Source organism: Puma concolor, chromosome B1 (genome assembly GCF_028749965.1).
Source record: "Puma concolor isolate L17-30 chromosome B1, mPumCon1.1.hap2, whole genome shotgun sequence".
NCBI lineage: Eukaryota > Metazoa > Chordata > Mammalia > Carnivora > Felidae > Puma > Puma concolor.
Genome location: NC_141670.1, coordinates 205,353,176 through 205,375,570, shown reverse-complemented (window position 1 = coordinate 205,375,570; position 22,395 = coordinate 205,353,176). Strand labels below are relative to the sequence as shown.

Genomic DNA, 22,395 nt, shown 5'->3' with positions numbered 1-22,395 from the left:
GACTGCCGGCTCCGGTGCTGCCCGCCTCCCCAGCTCTACTCCCGTGAGAGCCCCCACCCCAGGCTTATCCTGGGAGGGGCCGAGCTGGAGTGCTGAGGACAGCAGGGGCCCCTGTCCTGGGCTCATTGCCCGCAACACTCAGCCCAGCGCACACACCCTCCTCTGGGCTAGCACCCGCCCCCCAGGCCTGGGAGGCTCAGCACTCGAGGCCACTCTGGTTATCGATAGTTCACTAACAGACCGCAACCAGCCCTGCGGAGAGGCGGGGACCGGATGCTGGGGACCAGATGCTGGGGCCAGGAATTCAGGTCCCCACTGGCTGTGTGTCTGAGGGGTCTGAGGATATTGTCAGGTCCAGGACTAGAGTGGCTGATGCCAGAGGGACAGCTGGACCAGGTGGGGAGAACGGGGCAGCAGACACGAGGACCACGTGGGGCCGGCACTGTGGCAGCCAGGTTAATCATTGCCAGGTGGCCTTGACCCCCCACCTGCCCTGGCTGTTCTGTTTCCGCCTCCTGCTGCCCCTCACGCCAGCTCAGGAGCCACGGGGCGCTGGGCCTGGGTTCCCAGCCTTTGCCCCCTGCCCGGAATGGCCCTGCTCCTGCTGCTGCTGCTGGTGCCCTGCGGGGCCCAGCCCCAGGCTGGCAGGGTGAGCGCTGAGCCCGTGGCACGGTGGCCGTGGCCTCCCTGTGCCCACCCTGGGTCCTGGGGCCGGGGTGGGCTGTGGAACGTGGGAGGGCTCCAACTTGGTGAAAGCTGGCCTTCGGCGGGTGAGGTGGCATGCTGGCTGGCCTAGGGGGCCTGGGGGCCTGGGGATCTGACCTGCTGGGCCCCCGCCCGGGGGCATCAGGGCCACTGCCTTGTCTTTGGGTCCCACTGTTTGGGGACTGGGTGGGGGACCTCTCAAGGTCTCACGGCTGCTGTTTAATCCCCCAGAACAGAAGGCAGGGTGCCCCAGCCTAGGCAGATGCCAAGCCCACCCTGTCTAACCCTGTGGGCTCGGCAGGAGGGAAGGGGATGGGGTCGGGCTGAGGAACTCAGGACGGCCAGTGTCCCCTTGGTTTCTCCTCTAAAACTTGAGAGCCACCATGTGGAAACCAGGCCGGGGACTGCGACCGGCCCAGCCAGCAGGGCCTGAGTGTGAGGGGCGCCCATCCCACACCGACGCGATCTCAGCCCTCTTTGCCCTTCCCAGAACCTTACAGAACCCCCAGAACCTAACGCCACAGTGACCCCGGGGACCCCCACGAACCCCGTAACCTCGGTGACCCCTGTGACCCTGGCCACGAGTGCTCCAGAGACACAGGGACCCCGTGGTAGGGGGCTTAGCCCCCCGCCCAGGGCTCCCTCCAGCAGCAGCCCTGGGAGCCCAGGTGGGTCAGGAGACCTCCCGGAGGTGGGAGGCTGCACCTGGATGGGCGGGCTGGGAGGGGCTCGGGGGACTGCTGGAGAGTGGGGTGTGCGGTGTGGGGTCAGGAGGTGCCCAGCACGGGAGCCCCTCGACCCCTCTCGCCTCCCCCTGCAGTGCTCACAGAGGACGGGCAGCCCTGTAGTTTCCCCTTCCGCTACGGTGGCCGTATGCTGCACACCTGCACCTCGGAGGGGAGCGCCCACAGGAAGTGGTGGGTCGCCGCTGGGGACAAGGCCCGCATGCACAGACCGTCCGCCTCCCCTCCTCCCGGTCCCCACGGCCCCTTGTCCAATCCGGAGACCCTCCCACCCTCCACACCCCGCCCCCAGACAGCCTGGCCCACAGCAGGTGTAGGGAACGAGCCCCAGGGCGGTCAGAGGGGCCACCCTGTGGGCATCACACTGGGGCGGGCTGATCCCCGGCCCGGGGGACCCAGGTGCCTCCTCTCCCCCAGGTGCGCCACCACTCACAACTATGACCGTGACAGGGCCTGGGGCTACTGTGTGCAGGCCTCAGCGCCCAGGGAGGGCCCAGGTGGGTGCGCAGGGAACGGGGTGGGGGCTCCTGAGCCCAGGCTAGGAGGGGGCTGGGGGCGGTGAGCGCAGGGGAGCATTATATTAGGGCAACGTGCGGATGGGGCAGGGGCCAAGGGGACAGAGCTGACCTGGAACTGGGGGCTTGCTTGGAGTATGTGAGGGAACTTTGGGGTTGACTCCGCTGCAGCCCTGGGGGGCTGGGAGAGGACAGAGGAGTCATCAGCCCTGGGAGAGGACAGAGGAGTCATCAGCCCAGGGGCCTGCAGGAGTGCGGAAGGTGGGACCCCTCCCAGACAGGACCCTGCCTTCTCCAAGCCACGGTGCTGCCTCAGTCATTGCTGGGACCAAGGCGCCCCCTGGTGGTGTGGCTGGACCATGCGGCTGCACAGTCCGAGTCCTGGACAGAAAGGAGGGCCCATAGGGTCGACGGGGCACAAGGGTCCCAGGGCACACAGGTGGGGACGGTGCTGTCTGACGGGACACCGGTACAGGGCCAGAGGCCCGCTTGCCCAGGGTCTGAGTGCTGGGCAGGGGTGCTGGGAGACGGGGGAAGGTCTACGCCCCTTCCCGGGACAAGGGCACCCAAGGAACCCAGAAGGGGCACCTTTAAGGTGGTGGGTCCGATGAAGGCCCTGCAGTCCTTGGCAAACAGAGAGGGTCACAGGGTTTGGGGTACACCTGCCCCCTACACCTCCCCCCCGTCCCCCCAGCTGCCCTGGATCCCTGTGCCTCTGGCCCATGCCTCAACGGGGGTTCATGCTCCAACACCCAGGACCCCGAGTCCTACCACTGCACCTGCCCCATGGCTTTCACAGGCAAGAACTGTGGCACAGGTGAGCAGGGCCACCGGGGCTTCTGGCGGTGGGAGGGTGGCCGCCCGGGTGCAGTGGGGTGCAGGGCACTCTGCGACCCCCAGAGAGATGCTTCGATGAGACGCGCTATGAGTACTTGGAGGCGGGCGATCGCTGGGCCCGAGTGAGCCAGGGCCGAGTGGAGCAGTGTGAGTGTGCGGGGGGCCAGATCCGCTGCGAGGGCACCCGCCACACAGGTAGGCCACGGCAGGGGGCGGGGCTCGCCGGGTCCCCCAGCTACAGCGCCCTCAAGGCCTGAGGCCTAGCTTCTGAGCCCTCCCCCCAGCTTGCCTGAGCAGCCCGTGCCTGAACGGGGGCACCTGCCACCTGATCGTGGCCACCGGGACCACCGTATGCGCCTGCCCCCCGGGCCACGCTGGGCGGCTCTGCAACATCGGTGAGTGCGTCCGCCTGTGGCCTGCGCCCCGGGGCCCGGCGTGAGGTGACGCGGCCTGGGGCCCCGGGCTCATCGCCCACCGTGCTGCCCACAGTGCCCAGCCAGCACTGCTTCGTGGGGAGCGGTGCCGAGTACCGAGGCGTGGCCAGCACGGCGGCCTCGGGTCTCAGCTGCCTGGCCTGGAACTCCGACCTGCTGTACCAGGAGCTGCATGTGGACTCGGTGGGCGCCGCGGCCCTGCTCGGCCTGGGCCCCCACGCCTACTGCCGGTCAGCACTGGCCTGCCCCACCCCCCACCACCTCATGCGACGTGGGTGGGGTCTGTCCTGGGGCAGAGGTCAGGCCCATGGGGCCCAGGGCCACTATGTCCACCCCCAAGCGGAACGCTGCTGGGGAGGGGGCGTCAGGGGCCCCACTCTGCCGGGTCCTCCCACCCCCCTCACCGCCCGCCCACCCGCCTCTCCACGCGCCAGAAACCCAGACAAGGACCAGAGGCCCTGGTGCTACGTGGTGAAGGACCGCGCGCTCTCCTGGGAGTACTGCCGCCTGGACGCCTGCGGTGCGCGAGGGTGGAGACCCCCGTGGGCCTCCCTGCTCCCCTCCCGCGCCCGGCCTCCCCTCGTTGGAGGACCACTGCCCCGTCTGGCAGATGGGGACACTGAGGCTCACTGGAGCAGGGCACGGCCAAGGTCATGCGGCCAGGGGTCAGAGCAGGTCCCCTGGGGTGGCTCCCACTCAGCCTCAACGGGGCCCCCGATGGCCCCCAGAGACAGGGAAGTGCCGAGCAGGGGTGCCTAGTGTGGGCAGGGGGTCCAGTGGGCACCCCTGGGAGTGGGCAGGGGGCCCCGTGCCCCAGGGCCGTCTGACCCTCCTGGGCTCCCAGGTCCCAGGCTGCTGGGAGGGACAGGAACACCTGCCAGGTTCCCTCCCACCTTGGTTCCCACAAAACCCTGTGATTGGGTGTCATTTCCCCCTCCTGCAGAGGAGGAAAGCTGGGTGCCTGTGAGGGCAGAGCTGGGCTGAGCCCTGGACCCTCTTCCCGATGAGCTGCCTGGGGTGGGCTGGGAGGCGGGGGGGGGGGGGGGGGGGGAGGGGGACCGCCTGGGGGCCTGAGGATGGCAGCTGGGACCCATTCTGGCCCGGAGTGTGCGACCCAGTGACCTGTGCTCCCAGAATCCCTGGCCAGAATTAACCCCCTACCCGCCGAGGTCCTGCTGAGCCAGCCTGAGCCTGCCTCCACGGGACACCAGACCTGTGGCAAGAGGCACAAGAAAAGGAGCTTCCTCCGGCCACGCATCATTGGTGGCTCGTCCTCACTGCCCGGCTCCCACCCCTGGCTGGCCGCCATCTACATCGGGAACGACTTCTGCGCGGGGAGTCTTGTCCACACCTGCTGGGTGGTGTCTGCGGCCCACTGCTTCTCCAACAGGTGGGCGCCTCTGGCCAGGACCCCCCACTCCATGCTTCATCCCATCCACCGGTCCCCCTCCCGCCATCTACACTCCGCCCTCCCGGCCGCCCTGCCACCGTCCATCCACACCTCTGCGCTCGCCAGCTGCCGCCCATGTGCCCGTCCACCCTTCACCCCCCATCCTCCCACCTACCCGTCTGCCTGTCCTCACGCACTTGACGCCACCCGTCGCTCAAGTGCCCCCACGTTTCCCCACCTGCCCGTGTAACCCCCACGTCCGGCCCCTCATCTGACCGTCGGCCCACTGACCCAGGAGGGACTCGGCAATCAGCCTGGTGCAGGGCGTGGAAGCTGCAGAGACCAGCCCCACCCCTGCGCCCCGGGGAGCCCCGGCAGTCCTGCGTCGGGGGTGGGGCGGGGCGGCTCTCGGAGGAGTGGCCCGGTGCCGAGAGGGCGATGGGCGGGGCCGTCCTCTGTGAAGATCCCGCCCCTCCCAGACCCCGCCCACCCCGCCTCCCTCCGGGCCGCGGAGGCCTCGCCCACTCAGTGAGCCTGCAGGCGGGCTGGGGCTCCGCCGCCACTTGGGCAGTAGGGGTCCAGGGCGTGGGGCCCACCGGCACACACCGGAGGAGCAGGAAAGACCAGCCCCTCCCCAGCTTCCACCCGCTGTGATGGGGACAAGGTTCCCCATCTGGGGGTCCAGACTGGGAGGCTCCCCCCTGGGGGGAGGCCAGTGGGAGGGGATGGGCCTGACGGTGGCATCCCGGGGATTAGGGGCTGCGGGAGGTCTGGGGGGTTTGTCAGTGTGAGAGTCTGGCACTGAGCCCCCCTCAGTCAGCCAGGGACCATGGCACGGGTGGGGGGCAGTGGGCTCAAGTCAGGCGAGGGTTTAAGAGGCTGGGGCAGGGGGTGCGCCTGGGTGGCTCAGTCGGTTGAGCCTCCGGCTTCCACTCAGGTCAGGACCTCATGGTTTGTGGGTTTCGAGCCCCGTGTGGGGCTCTATGCTGACAGCTCAGATCCTAGAGCCTGGTCCGGATTCTGTGTCTTCCTCTCTCTCTGCACCTCCCTCGCTCATGCTCTGTCTCTCAGCAATATGATTAATGTTAAAAAAAAAAAAAAAAAAAAAAGAGGCTGGGGCAGGAGAGCAGGGGCCCACTCCTCCCGTCCATGGCAGGGCTGGGGAGGGGCCAGGCAGGGGCAGTGAGGTAGACAGGGGTGTTAGAGGGGGGTTCCTGGACTCCCAGGTGCCCCTCGGGAGGGGCATGCTCCTTTAGCAAAGGGCAGAACCTGGCACCCAGAGCTGGCAGACAGCCCGCTCCTCCCTGCCCTGCACTTGGGCCAGCCCCGTCCTCCTCCTGTCCCTGGAGGCCTGGGGGCTCCAAGCCCTCAGTTCACTGGCCATCCACCCTGAGAGCCCACCTGAGCAAGACCCAAGAATGGCCAGCTCTGGCCCTGGATTGGGTTGACGGCCTTGTCCAGAGGCCAGGCACCCAGCCCTACTGTGTGCTGAGCATCTGGCCAGCTGCCCGTGGCACAGGAGCCCGTCTTCCAGAAGGGCCTACGGCCTGGGACAGCCTAGTGGCCAAGGTCCCACAGTGGCCTGGAGCTGGAGTCCAAGGCAGGAGGGCCAAGCCAGCATGAGAGCTCACCGCTTCCACAGGAGATGGGAAAACAGAGGCCCAGAGAGGGGACCGAGAAGCTGACCATGGGGGCCCAGGGCTGTGCCCAGCAGGAGTGAGGGGCTGTATCTGGGGGCCCCCACAGGCTAGATAGAAGCTGGGTCAGGGCTACCAGGCAGGGCTGGGGTCTCCACCCACTCAGGCCCCGATCAGCACAGCCCCCATGCCCCCGTCTGCATGAGGTCCCCGGAATTACTAAAGGTGTGTGTGTGTGTGTGTGTGTGTGTGTGGCCAGAGCCCAGCCCTCTCCTGCCCCTGCTCAGCCCCCCAAGGGCTGCAGGGGGCCTGCACAGTCCTGGATCTCCAGGACGCTTGAGCCATCATGGGTCATGGGGAGAGCCAACCTCAGGGGCCTGAGGGGAGGGCCCGGGTCCTGCTGTCACCAGCCGTGTCGCACAGCCCCCGCAGGGAAAGTGTCTTAGTGGTCCTAGGCCAACACTTCTTCAACCAGACAACAGACGTAACGCAGACGTTTGGCATCGAGAAGTACATCCCTTACCCCATGTACTCAGTGTTCAACCCCAGTGACCATGACCTGGGTAAGTGAGGCTTGGGGCTCGTTGGGGTGCAACAGGCCAGAGCCAGGAGAGGGGCAGGGGTAGGCACGAGGCCGACCTGGGGAGAGGGGCATGGAGAGAGGGGGAGGGAAAGGTGGGGGGAGGGGAGGGGAGTCGGGTGCAGGGCAGCGAGGGTGCCCGGCACGGCAGAGTGGCCTTGGCCTGGTGGGAGGAGGACCCGGGTCTCCCAGTGCACAGCCCCTCCGTCTCTGGCACCACCCTCTGTCCGGCACGGCCCCCCCGTGTCCCAGGCTGACCTATGGTCTCTCTCCTGCCCAGTCCTGATCCGGCTGAAGAAGAAGGGGGACCGCTGTGCCGTCCGCTCACAGTTTGTCCAGCCCATCTGCCTGCCTGAGCCCAGCAGCCCCTTCCCCGCCGGACACAAGTGCCAGATCGCCGGCTGGGGCCACCAGGATGAGAGTGAGTGAGGGTGGGAGCATCGTGGCCACGGGTGTGGCGGCCCACCCCCCGGCAAGCCTCACCCAGCCTGAGGGCACCTGTCTGCAGACGTGAGTGGCTACTCCAGCTCCCTGCGGGAGGCGCTGGTCCCCCTGGTGGCAGACCACAAGTGCAGCAGCCCCGAGGTGTATGGGGCCGACATCAGCCCCCACATGCTGTGCGCTGGCTACTTCGACTGCAAGTCTGACGCCTGCCAGGTGAGCCAGGGCTCTCAAGGATGCCGGCCCCCCGCCCCGGGTTGGGGTGGGGGGGCGGAGCTCAGAGCCGAAAGGGACCTTGACTTGAAGAGCCAGCAGGGGAGCCGGGCAGAGAGTGCCCCTCCCAGTCAGTGGCCCGCACCCCCAGGCTGGGCATCCACTACTTCTGGAGGCTGTCCCTGTCCCAGCCGACGGGGAGGAGCCCCTCTCACATGATGGGGAGGCTGAGGCCCAGGGAGGGGCAGGGTCTCAAAGCCTGGACGTGTCCCAGTTGCCCAGCCACAGGTGGGCACGTGACACTAAAGGCCAAGTCCCTTTTCATCCAGAGTTCCTCCAAGTGGGCTCAGTCGATCAGCCCGTCCCCAGAGCTGATTTACCGAGGGCTCCACGAGCACTGTCTTGTTCAGGCTACACGTCAACCCCGAGACGGAGGAACAGCTTTACTTGCCATTTTATAGACGGACAAACTGAGGCTCAGAGAGGTCCTGTCACTCTTCCCAGGTCACACAGCTCAGAAGCGGCAGGGTGGGGGGGCCTTGACACTGGCCCACATGATCGGACGAGCACCTTTGGGGGAAGTCAGGATGGGTTTCTGCACGAGGGGGCATTTGCACTCATTTGGAGGACTGAATAGGAGTCTGCCAGGTGGCTGGGAGGGCATTTCAAGGGGGGGGACTGAGCCTGAGCCAGAACACGGGGACCCCCTCCCACCTGGTCCGTGCAGGGCGCGTGCTGGCGGGCCGGCTCGGGAGCCCGATTGAGGAGCTCACTGCTGGGCGTGGGGCTGAGAGGGATCCATGGCACAGGTGCAGTCACAGCGGCCCTGGAACCCGGTGACCTCGTGTCTAGGAGGCTGGGGGAGGGGGGACAGTGCTCCACCTGAAACACCCTTGTCTTCTGTCCCCCACACGGCAGCAAGTCTGCATCGGGAGCTCCTGGGAGTCCTCACCAGAGGCTCCTCTGGAGACATTCTCGGGCCTGGGGCTCGGGAGGCGGGAGCGGGAACACCTCTGTGCTGCTGAGGGGCTGAGCCGGCCTGCCTCTGCTGCAGGGGGACTCAGGTGGGCCCCTGGCCTGTGAGAAGAACGGCCTGGCCTACCTGTACGGCATCATCAGCTGGGGCGACGGCTGTGGGAGGCTTAACAAACCTGGCGTCTACACCCGTGTGGCCAATTACGTGGACTGGATCAACGACCGGATCCGGCCCCCTAAGCGGCCTGCGGATCCCTCCTGAGGCACCCCACCCTTGGCGTGGGCGTCCCGCCTCTCACCGCTCCCAAACTCCTGCAATAAAGATGTCTCTGCGAACCTGGCCCACGCTGCCCGTGCCTCTGCCCCCGGCTCAGCCCTCCGTCCCGGGCCTTGACCCCCGGCCCACGTCTGTAGATGGCGTGGCTGAGGGCCAGGGCTCCCGGAGCCAGGGCCCCACCTTCCTTTGCTCAGTGGAGAAGGGAGCCTGCAACCCCCCGGGAGGGGTCTGGCCCCAAGACCTGGGGGGGTGGGGGGGGGTCAGGGCAGGGGACTTAGTCTGGAGCCTGTCCAGAGCCCGAGCTGTCTCTAGCCACCCCACTCAGGCCACCCCCAGGCAGGTAGGGCTGGGGCCCAGGCACCCCGCGTTGTCCCAGGGCGGAGTCCAAGCCAAATAGCGCATGGGACCTTAAGACTTACGACGGTTCGTTTGAAATGGCTGCTGGCCCTCATTTTCCTTCAAGAGGGCAACCTGACTGCAGCCGTCCCCAGGGGGAAGGCCAGGGACTCCCTCTGAGGGAGACCAGCAGGCCCAGAGACCGCCAAGGGCATCCAGGGCAGTGGGCCACTACTGCTAGGTACCTCCAGGAGCCAAGCTCCTGCAGCAGCTGGCCAGGACACCTTGGGGAAGGATTCACAGATGCTGGGAAGAGCCCAGGATTCCAGGCAGAGAGAGAGAGAGCGGCAGCTGCAAAGGTCCTGAGGCAGGGGTCGTGGCTTGTCTGAATCAAAATAAGGAAGTGTGGTTGGAGACCAGAGGAGGCAGGGATGGGGGGCTGATGTGGGCTGCAGCGAGGTACGGGGTGTGCCCTGGGGTCCCTGACGGGGCTTCGGCAGGGTGGACACGCAAAGACCTCTGTGGCCAGGGGGAGAGACCTGGGTGTGGGGGCAGGACAGAGGGGAGCTGCCGCCATAGCCCTGGTGCCCAGCAGCGCGTGCCTCAGGGAGCCGGGGGGCCCTGGTCTCGGGGAGAGGCCGGGGGACGACCCCACATTCAGTGCCTCCACACGGTCCTCCACGCAGTCCCCACCCACCTCTCCTGCTCCTCGACCCCCAAAGCCTCTTTCTCCCCTGTCGTCTCCACAGCCCCCGCCTTGGACCACGTCTCACCACCTCCCTCTGAAGTGACAGGCCAGGGCTTTCTGAATGTCGCTGCCCTCCTACCTCGGAACCTCCCCTAATCCCTGTGGCCTGACCCCACCTACCTCCCGCCCCTCTTCTGTCCCCGCCCCGCCCCCCAGTCTGTGCTCTGGCCACTCTGGCCTCCCTCTGTCCATGCAACTGACCGGAGCCCTCACTCATGCTGTTCCCACTGCTTCTAGAATGTTCTCTCCCAGGCCACCCCTCCCCCTTTCACTCGGTGGAGCTCAGGTTACTCGTGGAGGCTGCTCCTGAGAGGCCAGGCTAGTCGGGTCCTGCCCCAGTCGTTCCCGTCCTCACGTGTGCACGTGGGTGCAGAGGACATGGGCTTTGCCAGCCGCCTCTGCTCTTGGCCTGTGTCGGGACCGCGTCCCGAGGCTAGGCGGATACAGCGGGAACAAAGGCAGCTTTGTCTTCCTCCTGTGACCCGGTCCGGCGCTCGGCCTCTTGCTGACATTGGTTTGCCAGCGATCCGTTCCCGTACCGAGAGAGGAAGACGCCCCAGAGTCCCCTTCCCTGAGACTTCTCGCACTAAGCTCTCGTTTGCCCAAATGGGGCCCCAAGGGCACACGTAGCTGCAGAGGAGGCTGGGACGGCAGGGGACTGGGTTGTCATGACCAGATCAGACACATCACGATGGACACGCACCGCTCCAAGCAAGACCAGAGAAGACAGCCCGGTCCTGAGCCCTGGTCCCTCTCCCCACGGCCCCTCCAGCTGGCCGAAGCGCCCTGCTGAAGCCCCCACGTGTTGGTCCCAGCCCAGGGCGCGGAGTCTGGTTGCCGTCACCACAAGAGCTCCAAGCGTGGGGAATGTGGGGCCTCCGGCAGCCTGTGCTTGGCTCTGCCCCGCCATAACCCCCCCCCCCCCCGCCCCTTCTCCCCTGTGGGTGTTGGCCTGGATCTGTTAAAGAGGTGGCTCTCGATTATAGACTGTCTAGCACGAGGCCGACCTTGCATTTCCCCAGGAAGCTGATCTCCGAGGACAGCATCAAAGGGCTCCTGTGCCCGCTGGGTTATTTAGGACATGGGGGAGTCCCCGCAGCAGCTCACAGGAGGGAGGAGAGTGAGATTGGGATATCGATTTCCCTGGCTCCCTCCTTTTGGGGCCACCTCGATGTTATAAGTTGAACTGTGTCCTCCTAACACTGGTATGTTGAAGTCCTAACCCCCAGGACCTCAGAATGTGATCTTACTTGGAGGGAGGGTCTTTATAGAGGTGATCAATCAGAAATGAGGTCACCAGGGTGGGCCCTGATCCAGTGTGGCTGTGCCCCTAGAAGGAGGGGAAACGACACACACACACACACACACACACACACACACACACACAGAAGTGCCACAGTGGAAGGTGGCCTTCGACAGGCGGAGGGCAGAGGCTTGGGGCAGGCCCTCCTTCACACCCCAGAAGGAACCAGCCCTGACGATTATCTCGATCTTGGACTCTGGGCTCCAGAATTGTGAGACCATTGACTTCTGCTGTTTCAGCCCTGTCTCTGGCACCTTGTCCTGGGACCCTAGAGGACAGACACACCCAGATCCCTTGACCGAAGGTCACCGCTCCTTTCAAAGATGGGAATGACCGTCGTCGCCTTCGTGGATCAGTGACCTCTTCCTCTGGCCTAGAGGCGGTATGGACCCCACCCCACCCCCGTCCAGCCCTGGGCCACCGAGTTACCCTTGGTGGCTCCCCTCCAACACCACCTGTCCGATTATCCTGATGCTGTGCCAGCCTGTTGGGACCCTGGCTGATCCATGCTGCCTTACTTTTTACAAGCTTTTTGGGATTTACTCTCATTTGTTTTTAGGACTTTATTATGCTTCTGAGTGAGATCGGCCTTTCTTACACTCCTTGACTCACACAATGACTTCAGGAGTATCCCTTCTTTTATCGTTCCCTGGAGGACTCTGGAATGATCTATCTTTGAAAGTTTGGTAGAATCCTGCATAAAATTCCCTGGGTCCAGAGTTTTCTTTACTACTGGTTCAGTATGTCAGTAGTTGCTGCACTGAGGATTCTGTTTTTTCTCGCACCAGTTATAGGAGGCCGCACTTTTATGAATTTGTCTGTCTAAATTGTCACATTTGTTGCCGTGGAGTTCCTGCTGGTGTCCCCCGTCACTTAATCTCAGACGGACCAGAGCCCTGACTTTGTGTCAGCCACCTCCTGGCCTCCCGCGCTGCGGTCGAGAAATCTGCTTTACGTCAGTTGTTCTTTCATAAGGACCCTCCGTCCTCTGGTGGCTTTTAGGACGCCCTTCTCTCCGACGTGGGGCTCCTCCCTGTCTCCTACCTTGCTTGCTGTCTGTTGGAACCTCACTCAGCTCGAAGGTGGCTGGCACCCTGCCTGGGTGGTGACTCAGGGATCCAGCCTCCTTGTATCTGGAGCTTCCGGTGTCCGGTGAGGCTTGGAGTCCACCCCCAGACACTTTTTCTGTGTCACCACTGACCTGGAAATTCAGGGTCCTGATCCGACAGTCATGTACTGACCTCACCATTCTGTGGGCTGGTAACTTGGCGTGGGCGGGGCTGGCCGGTACTCTGGGCGGGGCTGACCAGTTTTCTAGGAGGGGCTGGCTGGTTCTCTGGGCGGGGCTGGTGAGGGCGGAGCTAGCTGGTTCTCTGGGCGGGACTGGCCACTTGGCATGGGCGGGGCTGGCCACCTGGCATGGGCGGGGCTGGCCGGTTCTCTGGGTGGGGCTGACCAGTTTTCTGGGAGGGGCTGGGTGGCTGTCTGGGCGGGGTTGGTGTGGGCGGAGCTGGCCGGTTCTCTGGGTGGGGCTGACCAGTTTTCTGGGCGAGGCTGACCAGTTCTCTGGGTGGGGCTGACCAGTTTTCTGGGAGGGGCTGGGTGGCTCTCTGGGCGGGGTTGGCATGGGCGGAGCTGGCCGGTTCTCTGGGTGGGCTGACCAGTTTTCTGGGCGGGGCTGGGTGGTTCTCTGGGTGGGGTTAGTGTGGGCGGAGCTGGCTGGTTCTCTGGGCGGGGCTGGCAACCTGGCATGGGCGGGGCTGGCCGGTTCTCTGGGCGGGGGCTGCCTCATTCTCACAGCTGGAGGCATCAGTGAGTCTTGGGCTGTTCTGCTTCTGGGAGTCACCTGGCTGTTGGCTCCTGCCATGGGGTGACTAGGCCACATGTCGCTCCTCATCCAGTGGGTCAGCCTGGACTTGTTCGCGTGGTGGAGGCTGGGCTCCAAAAGAAAGAGGAGCGGATGTGAGCATTTCCATTGTGCTTCATTCGTCCAAGCCAGCCATATTCCAGGTGGACAGACGGATTCCAACCTCAGTGGGAGGAGGTATAGGGTCACACTTCCAGGGTGCGGGTGTGGCGGGAGGAGTCACTGCAGCCATTTGTTCAAACGATCTCCCACATTGTCTGTCCCAGCTCAGACTGCCACCAGCTAGGTAGGGCTTAGACAACAGGAACTTACTTCTCACAGTTCTGGAGGCTGAAGTCCTAGATCAAGGTCCGTCAGGGCCGGTTTCTAGTGAGACCTCCCTTCCAGGCTGCAGAGGCCACCTTCCCGCTCCGCGTGTGCTCTGAGAGAGGGGACATTGCTGTGTCTCTCCCTCTGCTGGGAAGGCCACAGTCCTGTGGGATTGGGACCCCACCCTTATGATCTCATTTAACCTTAACTGCTTCCGTAAAGACCGTATCTCCAAATACAGCCACGTGGGGGGTTCGGGCTTCAACCCAAGTGTTTTGGGGGACATGATTCAGCCATGACACACCCCTCATTGTGGGGTGAATGTAAAGTGTGGGAGATGGTGCCAGGTGCCCTCGGCTGGGCCTGGAAGTGGGGCTCATCTCTTCTGCCCAGACTCCACTGGCCAGGACCCCTTCGTACAGCCCCACCTATCCGCAAGGGGCGGGTAGACACAGGGCACGGTGTTTGCCCCTGTCAGGTGGTTCCGAGCCCCTGGAGATCCCAGATGAGGCAGCCCGGCCCTGGTCCCGATCGTCGCTGTGTGTTTGTGGACCCATGATCATTTTCAAAGACCCTCACACACACAGTCTCACGTAGGGGCTCATCATCATAATACGAGGCAAGAAGAGGAAACGGAGACCAGAGAGGTCATGTGACGGTTAAAGTTCGTTTGAGTGGTGAGTGAGTGGCAGGTGCAGTGTCTGGAGCCAGGTCCTGTGGCCCAAGTCTGTGGCAGTGGCAGTGGCAGTGTCCCTGGCCATGATGTCCAGCAGCAGCACCCCCGGCCGTGTGGTCAGTCAGGGATGACCACACGTCATTAACGTCGCTAGTGGCCATGGGGTTCTTGGGAGGGGCCAGCCATGCCCCGTGGCCGTGAGTCCAGCTGTGTGGTGGTGCTGGGCCGGGGCGGCATCTGGTGTTAGGAACGTGGCTGTGCTTCCCTGCCGCCCTGCCTCCCAAAGCTCCTGCTGGCTCTCCAGCCTCCCCGGGTTCTACTTAGAGGCCTGACATTCTTCCAGCAAATTCCTTCCTGCTCCAGCGGCCAGAGTCAGTTTCACCCAGCAACCGGGGCTGGAGCAGCTGAAGAAACTGTCTCAGTCCCCTTGGACTGCTGTGCCAGAAAGCCACAGGCCAGGGGGCTGTTTCTCACAGTGCTGAGGCCAGGAGTCCGAGACGAGGGCACAGGCAGTGTCGGGTTCTGGCGAGAGCCGCTTCCTGGCTGCGGAGGGCCACCTTCTTGCTACGCGCTCACACAGCGGGGAGAGACCATCTCCTTGCGTCTCTTCTTACAAGGACACTATAAGGACACTACAGATCTTCCCCAACTTACGATGAGCTTGCCGTGGAAATACTAGAAGTCCAAAAGGCACTGAATACGTCTCCCTAGCGAACGTGGTGGCTCAGCCTGGCCTGCCTGTCCCAGGACTCTCACATCAGCCCACAGTGGGGCAAAATCATCCAGCACAAAGTCTGTGTTAGAACAGTGTCGACCATCTCACGTGTCTCATTGAAAGCGAAAAGGGTTCTGTGGGTGTAGACGGTGGTCAGTGCACCGATTGTTCCCCCTGGTGACTGGGTGGCTGGCCGGGAGCGGCTGGCCAGGGGCCTCGGGCCTTACAGACTGTGCCTCACAGACCGCTAGCCCGGGAAAAGATCCAAAGTCAAAATCTGAAGTACAGCTTCTACGGGATGTGGATTGCTTTCCCCCTGTCCTGGAGTTGAAAAACCCTAAGTCGAACCATCTGTAATTGGGTCATGGGAGCTCTACTCTCATGACCTAGTCGTGTCCCAAAGGCCCGACCTCCTAGCTCCATCCCACCGAGCAGGGGTTTGATCTTCAACACGTGAATCTGGGGGGACACAAACATGCGGACCACAGCAGGAACGGAGGAGCAGAGAGGCCCGAAGTCTGGGAGTAGGAGCCGGGCAGGAAGCTCTCCCCCCTTCTGCAGCCCCGGCGGCCACGTGGAGGGGAGGAGGCTGTCTGTCCTGCTCCAGCCCGCATTTTCCGGCCGGTGCGGGAGCAGGTGCAGCTGCCAGGCAGGGCAGGAGCCTGGGTCTCGGCCAGCGCTTGGGAATGCAGCAGGGCCCTGCCTCTCCCTGCAGGGATGACCGAGTGCCAGGCGCCTGGGGCGGCGGATGTGTTGCTGGCCACAGCCCCCAGCCGCCATCCGGCTCCACGCCGGCTGTCCCACGCCGGCCCCTGGGGGCCTGAGATGTGTGGGGGCATGAATGGGGCTCTGTGGCTAGGCAACTGCTCCACAGAGGGCGGCTGCTGGCTGCACAGGTGATGTGGGGGTGGGGGAGCCGGGGGACGTGGGAGAAACAGAGCCGCTTCGGGGCCTGGTGTGACCCTGCTGCACATCGGGCCCCAGCCAGACGGCACCCTGGCATCCCATTCGAGCCCGTGGCCCACCGGGGACCCACCCTGTCAGGTCCCCAGGGGCAGCGGGAGCGTGTGCCCAAAGGGGGTGAGCCTGGCTCTCTGCACCCGGCATGGCCGCTGCTCGGTGGGGACTCCGAACCAGGGCTTGCCAGGCCCTCCCCGCCGCTCCCCCCTCGGCTACAGACTCTGCTGACCGGCTCAGTCCTGGCCATGAGACCCCCTGCCCACCGCTCTGACATTAGATCCCCCTCAGTGAGAGGCCCTAGCCCGAAGGGCCTGCACAGGGCGAAGGCTCGCATGCATGCCCCACAAACGCCGGCCTCCCTGCCCGTGCCGACTGGAGTCAACGGAACAGTGTTTATTCCTCCCCACCCTCCCTGCCAGAACATAAACTCCCTGAGGCTGGGAACACTCTGCGTGTTTCCTTGCTTTCCCAGGGTATTGCCCTGTCCCCCTCATCCTGTGATGCTCCTGGAGGCATGGGCATTGGAAGCCATCTTAGAAATGGGGGCAGATGTCCAAAGTGTAGGCCTGCCGAGCCCCCCAAACTCCCTGGGCTCTGGAAGAACCAGGGGCAGCTGGACAGGGTTTACAGGGTGGAGGAGGAAAAATCCAGAAGCTCAGAGCCCCCCACCCCCACCTCCTGCTGTGAAGGGGGCTCCTGGTGGGTCTTCTAGGGAGCAGTAGAGCCGGGTGTGGGGGAGACCACGTACAGAGACCCGGACGCCCCCCTCCCCCCGCAGCAATCCAGCAGTCCCACCTGCACTGGGGTCCACGCCGCCAGGGGACTTGAATGGATTCCCCCTCCACTACCCTGCCTGGGAGAGGCGAGGGGGCTGGAGGGCTGGGGGGCGAGGCGGCCTCCTGGGCCCCAGTCGTCCCAGGTCAGTGGGTTGTCAGGGGTGTCTGGTGACAGCCCTGGGGCGGTGGGAGGGGCAGGTGCCGGAGGGTGAAGCCAGGTGGGGGGAAGACGCCCCGTGAACGTGTCTCCAGTTGCCAGGTCGTGGCCTCTGCTTTTGGACGAGAAGCCGCCCCCACCCCCACCCCCACCCCGCGCCCCCATCCGGGCGGTGGGGGCGCGGCGTCCGACCCAGCCGGCCGGGTTCCGGAGGGCGGGGCCGCAGGTGGCCGCAGGTGCCCCGCGGGGCCGGCGGCGCCGGGGGGAGACCGGCGCCCCGCCCGCGCCCCGCCCCCGCCGGCCCGCCCCCGCCGCCCGGCGCTCGGCCCGCCCGGAGCTATTTTGAAAGTGACCCTGGGCCGGGCGGCCGCGGGGCGGCGGGGAGAGGCGCGGCGGGCGCCGCGGGAACCATGACAGAAGATGACCGAGGCGGCGCTGGTGGAGGGCCAGGTCAAGCTGCGGGACGGCAAGAAGGTCGGGGCGCGCGGCGGGCGCGGGGCGGGCGCGGGGCGCGGCGGCCGCTTACGCTCCCTCTGTCCCCGCAGTGGAAGACTAGGTGGCTGGTGCTGCGCAAGCCGTCGCCGGTGGCAGGTGAGCGGGGCGCGGGGCGCGGGCGCGGGGCGCGGGGCTGACGCGGGGCGCCGCGGCCTCGGGCGCCGGCCCGGAGCGCGGCCAGCTCGCCCGAAATAGCCGGCGGCGCCGCGCGGGCTGTAACCGGAGAGCGCCGCCGCCTCGGCCTGCTCCTGCCCGACGCCGGGACCCGCCGGCGCCCGCACCTCCCCGGGAGGGGCCTGCGGGGCAGCGGAGGCTGGAGGGGTCACGAGTGCCGGTGCGGGCGTGCTCTCCCCTCCCCCAACACGCAGCAGGGAGCCCCGGGGGGCGGGGGGGGGGGAAGGGGCCGGCTTTGTGCGCCCTGTGGAGGGGGGTGGGGGCGAGTGGTGCCGCGGAACCCAGTCTGGACACTGCACGCGGCGCTGACCCGGGGGCGCTCCCACCTTCCCCAGGTGGGCAGAGGCTGGGCCACCAGGTGGGAACTGTGTTGCCTCTGTGCCCGAGAAAAGAAAAGTCTGCCCCGGCTGGGGGGAGCAGCTCTGGGGGTGAGGGGGTGGTGGTGGGGGGGGAAGGCCAGGCCCGCGCGGAGAGCCCCGAACTTGGGCTTCTCATTCTTGTGCTTCCGGAGGCTCGGAGCCGTGTGGCTGCAGCTGTCTGGGGAGACAGGTGCCCTGGAGCGGACCCAAGCACCCTGGGGTCTGTGTGGGGTGCTGGGGGTGTGAGTGCACGCTGCCTCACCCATGTGGGACTGCTGGAATGTCTTCCCGGGACGCCTGGGGTGTCTGTCATTTCCCTGGAAGGGGGTGGGGGGTGGGCGGTGGGCGCCCTCCCTGGTCCCCCCTCCCGGGTCCCCTCCCCCTTCCCTGCCCTGCGCCTGCCCACAGTTGCAATACGAGGGCCTGATTTTGGTCCTGGACACCCTCTTCCTGCCTGGGCCTCAGCTTCCCCTCCAAGGGGTCCCGGGCTTGACTGACGTCTCGTTGAGCCAGTCAGTTCTTCATGCAAAGACCCTGTGCCTGGTGCCCCGGAGGTCTTGTCCAGGGGAAGCTCCAGGGCGGCCCGGTAGAGGAGGCATAGGGGTGGGGACACCTAGTGGCCCCTGGAAGGCAGGGAATGGAGAGGCAGGCCCAGGCTGAGGGCAGCGGGGCAGAGGCCCTCGGAAACGTTGAAGAGGCTCGTGGGTGTGGGGGGCTGGCAGCAGCTTGCTTGGTGGGATGGGGTGGGGGGGGAGCAGGGGGGGCCTGCACGGCGCCACCTGAGGAGCAGCCCCACAGGTGGTCTCTGTGGCCTTCCTCCCTCTCTCACGTGGGAGCGTGTGATTTGCAGCCCCTGGGGGTGGATTTCACCTCAGGATCCAAGAGAGCTTCCTGCTGGAGCCTGGCGTGGGCCTGCCTGAGGAGGGAGGGTCCTTCTGCACTGCGGGGAGTGTGCAGGGGTCCCCGGCATCCAGAATCTGGGTCTGTAGGACTTGGTGTCCATGGCGCCTTGCCTGGGCTCTCCCACGTGCATAGGAGCGGTAGGAAGTGCGGGGCCGGTGTGGAGAGCACCTCAGGATGTGGGGAGGGAGGAGCCTCCCGCAGAGGAGCCAGCTCTGGATTTGAGGGGGGCCGTGGGAGGAGAGAGGGCAGGACACCCCAGGCGGGGCCTTGCGTTGGAGAGCCCCTGAGCCCCGGCAGGGTGGGAGGGGATTAGGGGCAATGGAAGGTGGGCTCCCTCCCGCCCCTCTGAGCCGTGCATCTATCACCTCGCGTCCCTGAACCCAGGATGGCCCTCCCCACCCCCATCCCTGCCCGCAGTCCTGGATGGCAAGGACCCCGCATCGCCAGCCAGAGGCAGTCTGGTGGGGGCTGTGAGCCCAGCTGCCGTGGGCAACACCCGGGGCCACGCAGACTCACCGGGAGCGGGGCCTCGGCATGTGCCCCGTGCGGCTGGCAGCTTCTCTGAGGTGGGCCAGGTACCAGGTGCTGGTGACGGAGAGGGTCTGTGTCCCCCGGGACAGAGTGTGAGTGGTGGCCAGCCTTCCTGTCCCCGTGGGGACATCGAAGAAGGGGCCTGGGATCCCCACAGCCCCGGGTTCAGGACCGGGAGTTGGGGAACCCCGAGCTCAGATCTCAGTGCCGCCCGCACGCACCATGTGACCTGGACCAGTCCAGATGCGGCTCCTGCCGTGCTCCCGGCTGAGGGCGCATGTGTGGCCCACCGGGCGGGAGGGCTGAGCACCGACAGCCTGCGTGTCCCCGCTGATGCCTGTGCTCTCTGGGTGGCCCGTCCTTGTGAGCCGCACAGACCTGCACGCCCCCCCACCCCCTCGGGCACCGTGAACGGTTTCCTTCCTGGGTCGGATCCCGGACGGGCTGGGCCCACACTCCATCCTGGGCCTGAGGCTCAGCGAGGGCCCTCCCGGCTTCGGCCCCATTCCCGGCTGCTCCCAGCTGCCCCCAGGCTGCCGCCCCCTCAGCAGGGGTCCCCTTGGGCTCTTCCAGCTGCTGTGCTGAAGGCACCGTGTCAAGGTCACCGTGACACGAGGGCTGAATGCAGCAGCCACTTCTGCCGCGTCTCGTGGGCGTCCACCTCCGTCTCCACCCTCTGGGCCGGCCTCTCCCTGAGCCTGGAGGCCCGGAGGTTTGCCTGTCCCCAGCCGGCCCTCCCCGAGGCTCTCCGGCCCTGGCCGCAAGCGCATCTGAGGGCTCATGACCCCACAGTTATTTTTACATCTCCAGACGCCCACGTCCAGCCGCCTGCGTGTGCGGTGTCCGATGGGCCTCTCCAGCTCACGTGTCCAGGACGGAGTGGCCCAAGCCCCGCCCCCGCAGCCCCCTCCCAGGGCGTCCCCTGCCCCCCCCGCAATCCAGTGTGATGGCTGCTCTTCCTGCCCACGGAGAAGTCCTGTGGGGAAGGTCCCGTCAGGCTGTCATCATGGTTAATGCAGAGCCTGACCCTGGCCCCCTCTCCCCGCCCAGCCTGGGCCAATAGCACCTCTTGCCTGACCAGCCGCAGGAGCCTGGAGGCTTCTGCTCTCACCCCAGGCGTCTTCTCTGGGCGCAGCCAGGCTGAGCCCCCATTGCCTACAGCCCCCAGGGCTCACCAGGCCCTCCTGACCAGCGGGGACGACTCTTCCCTCCCTCTCCTGCCTGCAGGCCCTCTGGGTTCCTACCTCTGGGCCTTTGCACTGGCTGTTCCCTGTAGCACAGCACCGATCCCTGCAGGGCTGCTGCACTGGCTCCTTGCATCACTTGGGAGTCATTTTTGTTGTGCCCTCTGAGAGAGTCTCGGCCCCGCGTTGGGGCCCCCGCAGCCACTGCCATCCCCTCAACAGTACTTCCCATGGTGGCCTCCTTTGACCCTGTCCCCTCTTGGGTGTCAGCTCTATGAGGGCTGGGCTCTGTCCCCCGGGTCCCCTGTCTGCTCACAAGCACAATGAACTGGGCCGAGGGCTTCTGGGGAGACGCACCAGCCTGTGGCGCAGGGTGGGAGGTGTGGGAAGGCTCTGAGGGGTCCCGGCAAGGCGGAAGTTGCTGGAGGACAGGGGCGGACTCAGGGGCGAGCCATCTCCCCAGTGCCGAGTGATGCTGTGGGGCTGTCCCAGGCCCACGCTGAGGTCCCCTGCCAGGCCACCCTGAGCTCGCCGGCAGGGTGGCGAGGCTGTGTTAACACCTGGCCTGGGCCCGGTGGGTGGCGTCCATCCCGCAGACGGAAAGCGGGGGCTCTGAGCGCTGGGGGTGGGTCGACAGTCGTGGACGGGGTCAGCCAGCCTCCCACCCCGGAAGCCGTGCACAGGGAGGGGCCCGGCGGCCACAGCAGTCACGTGGAGGTGTGCGTGTAAGTGTGTGCGTGCGTGGATGTCTGTGTGCGTTGTGTGGCTGAGTGCACGTGTGTGTGCGCCTGTCAGCCCTCGGTGCCTTGGTTTACCTCCTTGCCTCCTCTGCCTCCTTTCACCGTGATGGCCCCACATGCTCCAGGGAGCCGCCCGCTGCCCCGGGCCATGCCCTCTCTGGGCTCGTGGACGGCTCTGCCTCCCACGCCTGGAGCCACGTCACAGAGACCCTTCAGCCCTCCTGCTGTGAGCAGGGTGCACCCGGCCCGCGTGGACAGGAGCTGGATAGAGGCCCTTCCAGTGGGTGGCCCGGCGTGCTCCCTGAGCCGCTGACCCGGAGACCTCACCGCAGGACCCGTCCCTCTGGGCTTCCCCTGAGGGGCGCGGCTGTGGGGTGCCCCGTGGGGCTGTCTGGCGGGGGGGGGGGGGGGGTGCGTTCCTCAGCCCTGTGTCTGCAGGGTGCAGGCAGTGTCAGTGCCCCCCCCCCCACCCCGGCCGACCCTGCTTTGTCACGGGCAGGAAGGGAGAATTTCTGTTCCTCTGGTGCACTACCCCCCGGGGGCGGCCTTTAAAGATAAGACCAACTCATTGCCCTCAGGGACGTGGCGGGGACGTGGTGGGAGCAGCCGCAGTCGCAGGGCCCCATGGGCCGCATAGTCACCGCGTCCACCCAGCCCCCTCCCCACGGTCCCAGCCGAGCTGCTGGGGGGCTCGGAGCACTGAGCATGGGGTGGACCCGAGCTGCTCCGGCCGAGACCAGGCCGTGGCCGTGGCCGTGGCTGTGCCCGGCCTTTCCGTCCACGTTTAGAAACGCGAGCAGTGACTTGGAGGACGTCCCAGGTTCCTGGGCTGCAGAGACCCGCTCTCTCATGGTCCCCAGGGCTGGAGGTCCAAAATCAAGGTGTCGGCAGGGCCACGCTCCTCGCGGAAGGCCCTGGGGAGGCTCCCACCCGCCTCTTCCAGCTCCTCGAGGCTGAGGCGCTCCGCCTGCGGCCCCATCACTCTGCGACGGTCCTCACGTGGCCTCCTCCTCTCTGCGTCTGTCCTCTGGCCTGTGCCTTGTGAGGACGCTCGCGGTTAGATCTGGGCTCCCCCGGACGACCCGGGACCACCTCACTTGGAGGTCCTTAACTTGACCAATAAGGTGGTGCTCCCACGCTCTGGGGTCAGGCGTGGACGCGTCTTCCGGGGCCTGATCGGCCCCCGGCGGATGGGCGAGGGTGCCCGCGGTTGTGTCCATACGGGACGGGATGGCGGCCGCTCAGCCCCGAGGAGATTAGACAGGCTCGGGGACACGTGTGGCGCTCACACGCGGGCCCCCAAAACCCGTCCCATGGGTGCGCAGGTCTGGGATGGGGGCGCCCGCCCGGCCGTGGGAGGCAGCCGGAGGGCGTGGCCCTTGTAGCCGCCTCGACTCTAGCCCCGGAGTCGGCCG

At 66.1% G+C, this 22,395-nt stretch overlaps 2 protein-coding genes across 4 annotated transcripts in view; both read left to right on the top strand.

Moving 5' to 3' along the window:
- Positions 1-491: 491 nt before the first annotated feature.
- HGFAC (HGF activator) lies at positions 492-8,806 on the top strand. Its single transcript, XM_086705556.1, has 14 exons — positions 492-649; positions 1,196-1,373; positions 1,526-1,622; positions 1,866-1,945; positions 2,658-2,780; positions 2,864-2,995; positions 3,085-3,195; positions 3,290-3,464; positions 3,669-3,754; positions 4,369-4,624; positions 6,685-6,824; positions 7,122-7,262; positions 7,350-7,498; positions 8,550-8,806. The coding sequence occupies exons 1-14, from the start codon at positions 590-592 to the stop codon at positions 8,730-8,732; spliced, it is 1,911 nt and encodes a 636-aa protein (XP_086561682.1). The 5' UTR covers positions 492-589; the 3' UTR covers positions 8,733-8,806.
- Positions 8,807-16,904: 8,098 nt separating this feature from the next.
- Positions 16,905-22,395, top strand: part of DOK7 (docking protein 7) — a 29,797-nt gene continuing 24,306 nt past the window's right edge. The window contains exons 1-2 of one of the 3 annotated variants that reach the window (XM_086705555.1): positions 16,905-17,068; positions 17,140-17,185. In XM_086705555.1, coding sequence (XP_086561681.1) covers positions 17,015-17,068; positions 17,140-17,185 — 100 coding nt within the window. In that variant the 5' untranslated portion in view covers positions 16,905-17,014. The remainder of the gene's footprint in view (positions 17,069-17,139; positions 17,186-22,395) is intronic. The other 2 variants (XM_086705553.1, XM_086705554.1) reach the window with 2 other exon arrangements.

Bases quoted from the DNA above. Each gene is read 5' to 3' on its own strand.
- HGFAC (XM_086705556.1), top strand. From the start codon at position 590: ATGGCCCTGCTCCTGCTGCTGCTGCTGGTGCCCTGCGGGGCCCAGCCC. The intron at 1,623-1,865 runs GTGGGTCGCCGC...CCTCTCCCCCAG, and splicing joins GGGAGCGCCCACAGGAAGTG to GTGCGCCACCACTCACAACT. The intron at 1,946-2,657 runs GTGGGTGCGCAG...CCGTCCCCCCAG, and splicing joins AGCGCCCAGGGAGGGCCCAG to CTGCCCTGGATCCCTGTGCC.